General features: G+C 37.1%; 1 protein-coding gene across 1 annotated transcript in view; it reads left to right on the top strand.

Moving 5' to 3' along the window:
• The window catches only part of BNC2 (basonuclin 2), a 322,953-nt gene that overhangs the window by 299,925 nt on the left and 17,388 nt on the right, over positions 1 to 5,640 (top strand). Inside the window, 1 exon segment of the mRNA XM_008632568.2 lies at positions 1 to 1,457. This exon segment is cut by the window's left edge and continues 32 nt beyond it. Coding sequence (XP_008630790.2) covers positions 1 to 1,457 — 1,457 coding nt within the window.

Raw genomic sequence — 5,640 nt, 5'->3', positions numbered from 1 at the left:
GACCCCAAAACTGAGCCAGCATGTGTCTCTCCTGTTCAAACGCCTACACCAGTCAACGATTTATCGAAAACAGAACACACAAAAAGCTCATTCCGAATTCACAGAATGAGGAGAATGGGGTCAGCCTCCAGGAAAGGAAGAGTGTTTTGCAATGCGTGTGGCAAAACTTTCTATGACAAAGGTACTCTTAAAATCCACTACAATGCTGTGCACCTGAAAATCAAGCATCGATGCACTATTGAAGGCTGCAATATGGTCTTCAGCTCTCTTAGAAGCCGCAATCGCCACAGTGCTAACCCAAATCCCCGCCTCCACATGCCTATGCTAAGGAATAACCGTGACAAAGATCTAATTCGTGCTACATCAGGTGCCGCCACTCCTGTCATAGCAAGTACAAAATCCAACCTAACTTTAACAAGCCCTGGGCGTCCACCAATGGGGTTTACCACTCCCCCTCTAGACCCAGTACTACAGAACCCTCTTCCCAGTCAGCTGGTCTTCCCGGCTTTAAAGACTGTCCAACCTGTTCCTCCTTTTTACAGAAATTTGCTTACTCCTGGAGAGATGGTGAGTCCTCCAACCTCACTCCCAACCAGTCCCATAATACCAGCAGTGAGTGGAATGGAGCAGCATCCCCCTCCTCCTTCAGAGTCATCGGTACCTTCAGTGTTGATGCCCACCCCAGAGCCCAATGCAGACCTTGCCCCCAAGAAGAAGCCAAGGAAGTCAAGCATGCCAGTTAAAATTGAAAAGGAAGTTATTGACACTGCTGATGAGTTTGATGATGAAGATGAAGAGGTGAATGACAGGAGCACGATGGTGAATGACATTGGTCATGACAATCACTGCCATTCTCAGGAGGAAATGAGCCCAGGCCTGTCTGTGAAAGACTTTTCCAAAAGTGACAGAAGCAGATGTATGTCCAGACCAGACATAAGAAGGGCAGACAGCATGACATCAGAAGACCAGGAACATGAGAGAGACTATGAAAATGAGTCAGAGTCATCAGAGCCCAAATTGTGTGAAGAATCACTGGAAGGCGATGATCGCCTCCACGAACCTGGTGAAAAATCTATGATGCACAGTGACAGACCAGATGAAAACCACAATGACTCTTCCAACCAGGATGTCATTAAGGTGAAGGAAGAGTATACAGACCCTACATATGATATGTTCTATATGAGCCAATATGGACTGTACAATGGAGGCAGTGCCAGTATGGCTGCTCTTCATGAAAGTTTTGCTTCTACATTCAACTACAGCAGCCCTCAAAAGTTCTCCCCAGAAGGTGAAATGTGCTCCAGCCCAGATCCCAAGATCTGCTATGTTTGCAAGAAAAGTTTCAAGAGTTCCTACAGTGTGAAGCTTCACTACCGAAATGTTCATTTAAAAGAGATGCATGTCTGCACAGTGGCTGGCTGTAACGCTGCGTTCCCATCACGGAGAAGCAGAGACAGGTCAGTAAATATTAATTGATTTTCTGCATTATTAAATGTGTTGAATTATGGAAGAATAGGCAGTTTAGGCTATATGAAGAAATAGAGAGATGTACAGTAATGACAAGTGACAATTGTGTTCCCATGACATTGAAAGAGATTTATCATTTTAAGATTTTCATTGTTCCTTGGCATTCAGAATGGTATATATTGTGCCATCCTCTTAAATGTCATTATGCTTTCTATATTCCTGTGAACACATTTGTACTTCTGTTTATAAGCTGCAGACCTCATTACATTTCTTTTCTTCTCCCTGTAACATTTAAAACAAGAAAACCTTCTATTAAGTGTATAGCAAATTATATACAATACAAATATCTCTTTGCATGCATATCAAAACACAGAACTAAGAAGGAGGGGAAGGGAGGATGGATGGTTGAATGGATGGATGGAGATAGGTAATGAAGAACTGGAATCATTTCCATCCTCATAGGGTCATACAAAAGCAAACAAGAAGCATTAGAAGGTTGTTCTTTATTAATTTTTAAAACTAGGTGCTATGTTGTAGTGAGAACAAGTATATATTAAGAAAATCATTGTCTGTTTCTTAAGTAGAGCCTACACACATCTCTATCCACTATGGTTTAGTCTACTTTATTTTTTCTGCATGTGAACAACTCCCTTCTCTACCAGAGGAAACTATGCACGTTCAGAGAGGAGAGGCTTCCCTACATATTTTTAAGATCAACCAGGGTATATTCTGCTGGCTGGCCCTTCAGATGACATCATGCCCAAGCTATGCTGCATCATTACAAAAGCAGTTGGGCTTAAACAGAAGCAGCTGGTCCATAAACTCTTTGGTTTAGAGGGGTCTTTTTTGGTTTTGGGGGTTTTTTGTTTGTTTTTTTTATAGCCTGTTCTTTTTGATTCCTAAGGAAAATGTAATATGGATGGAATTTATCAAGGTGATAGAATAACACAGTTATTTCATACTTGTGGATAAAAGTACTCTCATTTGATGATCATATTGTCACATAAGAAAATCTCTCTGGTTCATGGAGTAATGGTAAAATTGGGTCACCTCTTTTCCTTTAGTTGTGTTTCATATTTTTTCATTAGGCTGTAAAAATTCAGCAGACACAGGAAGGAAATTAACCCTAGCTAAACATTTCACACACAGCTCCTGATTTTTTGTATTTTTTTCATTGAAATTGATGTGCTTTGAAAGGAAATATATCACATCTTTTAAAATAAAAGCAAGTTAGTGTTAAGGATACTGAGGAACCAAAATTCGCTCTTTTGATGAAGAGTACAGTCCCCAAATATCTCATGTCTTCTCTTATCATTTATGAAATCCACTAAACAGAAAAATATGAACAAACATAAGAATACAAATTCAAAACACCTAAGAAGGACAGTCTAGGAAGTTTGCATTTCAATAGGTTGAAACTACTGGATACAAAGCAGGTAAATCTAAATTGAGACTTTTCTTGTTGTGTGCTGATAAATTTCATGAGTTGAATTTGACAAGGGAAGTATGTGAGTCAGTGGCATAATCTATGCTGAGTTTAGATGTGTGCAACCCCTTTCAGTTCCTGAAATCATAATCTTTCTTAGTCAAGAATTTGGTTTGGTCAGTCTGTTTCCTCAAATGAATTATGAAAATCAGTTGTGTACTACACAAAACAGCTTTGCATTGAGCATGCAAAGTAAGAGCTTTAGGATTTGGAACTTCATGCAGTGTATTAAATTTCAGCAGTAACACATTGAAAGATCAAGGTAGTAATAAAGTTAGCATAGTAAAAATTTAGATGTTCTAAGAAAGAGTGACTGTGATGACATACATAAAATATTTCTGAGACAAGAACCTGAAAATAGGGCATATTTTAAATTTTTTTTAAACTACATAGGATACTCCTGTAAGATTATTGAAAGCAAGCATGAAATAAAAAACTGATTTAGTATCTTAATATGCAGGCTGCATATTTAAAGATAAAATTATTATTTGCTTATCATTTTGAGTTGTGTAAGGCACACAAGGCCATATTTTTACATCATTCCATTAGTAACATTCAGAATATGATTCAGTTATGTGGGACAAAAGACATTTGTAGGCATATTATATGCTTTAATTGCAAAGATTTAAGAATGGTTCTGTAATTCAAAAAATTCAAAGGTGTGGTACAATTTGAGTGCCCTTTTAGTTTTTGTTAGTTGTTTATCACTTTTGCTTTGCAACAGTAGTCAGGAAATGCCTTGAAAGAACCAAGAAATTCTCTCATGGTTCATTACAATTCTTTTAGATACTTGAGCAAGAAATATATACAAAATTTCCCTGGGCTTCCCATTTTTATCCAGAAGTGCAATGTCTAGAAATGTGCAGAAATGAAAGCATATGTACAGCATGTCAAAGAAAGCAGATGAAGAATTTAAGTAACATTTTCTAATACTTTGTCAAAAATAAGGCAGTTTTGTTAATAATAAAGTTAGGAAGTAAAATTTAAATTAATACATTCTCTCCCTCTTCTTTTTTTTTTGCTGGTGTTGGGGGTTTTTGTGTTTGTTAGGGGCATGGGTTTTTGTTTGGTTTTGTTTCTTTGCTTTGTTTGTTTGTTTGCGAACTCTTTAATTATCCCCAAAATTTTTCCATTCAATTTGTTTTAGGTTTTTTTCTGATCTTCCTTATAAATATATATTTATTTTTGAGAGAGAGACAGTAGATACAATTCCTAGCTTTTCAGATTATGGAGAGCACCAAGGAGATAACTGGATAACTGGATTAATAGCATTGCAAAGTGAGCATTTCTTCCAGCCACTTAAATCAATTTCACTTAAAAACTCAGGAGCGTTTTGCTAACAATTGCTGTATGAGAACGAAAAGTTAGCTACCTACTGCACACAGTAATAACTCCTGGAAAATATTTGAAATGGATTTGTGTCCCATTTTGGATTCATTACAAAAGTCTCTGTTATTTGCTTCTGTTGTGAGTCACTCACATAATCTTTGATTAGCTACAGTGTCTTTGCTTTGAAAATTAAGACAAAATTTTTTTCAGTACTTTCAGTGCTATCTCCTTAATGAAATTAGAGTTCTAGCTATTCCATGCCTTACAGTCTTGTGAAGTTTTTATCCTTTTTTTGTCATTTTATTAAGCCTATTACTAGCATTGAATTAATTATATTATTAATCCTATTATAACTAGTTAGATATCTAAAACTCACAGCTCTAACTATGTTGTGTAATAAAATACAAGTTTAAGTGGAAATAAATAACATTGGCTAACCCTTTTTGTTTCCTTTAGAGGCATCTAATTTGGCTTAAGTCCTTTTCCAATGCAACTCTATTTAATCAAAGGTTCATCAAATATTCTCCCTGCCCTGTACATACACAAAACTCCAAATTGTTGACAGCGGGTGGAGCTACTGTAAAATGGACTTTGGAAAGGAGGGGTTGTGATACAGACTGCTTGTTAGCAGAGGCAGCAGATCACATCAGGAGCAAAAGCAGTGCTGCTTTGATGAAGGAGGTGTTTTATCTGTGTCAGAGCTGCACCGCCCCTTTTGTAGAAAGCATCCTGTAGCAATTTGTGCTGAGGTTGGTCAAATCTAGCTTTACCATTCCTACATCATTTGTGCCAAGGTCAACACCTGCATAAATACCCTTCTGCCTGAAATGTTGGAATATCCTCTGAGATCTTTGGCTAACCACTGCTAGTCCTTGCAAATTAGGGTCAAGATTACCAGAAGATTTCTGGATCCCACTTCACATGTGTTTTTTTCAATTCAGGAGGAAGGAAAGCAAAGTAAGGTAATGCTCCTTACTATCAATGACACAGTAATTTTGTTATCCCTCCTAAAAATTAAACATTATTGCTTTCAAATAGTCAAATTCTACTGAGCCTAGATTTTTTTTAAAAGCACCTATTTTCACCATTCTTCTGAGCTACAAGTAACATCACTCATTAAATCAGGTTTAATACCTAGACCTTTGGTCTTTCCCTCAGAGAAGTCTTTCTGACTTTCTTTTCCTAGAAGTACTAGACTTGAGTAAACCACTTTTCCTTCCATACTTCAACAACCACTTCCTGAATTAGCTGTTCATCCATTTCTGTTCTTGAATTTACTTCAGATGTACTTTCTTCTAAAGACATGATGTTCAGGCTATGTCTTGTTGTAGAAAGACAATGGAGATTAAATAGGGAAA

Source organism: Corvus brachyrhynchos, unplaced genomic scaffold (assembly GCF_000691975.1).
Source record: "Corvus brachyrhynchos isolate BGI_N302 unplaced genomic scaffold, ASM69197v1 scaffold194, whole genome shotgun sequence".
NCBI lineage: Eukaryota > Metazoa > Chordata > Aves > Passeriformes > Corvidae > Corvus > Corvus brachyrhynchos.
This window is presented reverse-complemented; position numbering and strand designations above follow the sequence as displayed.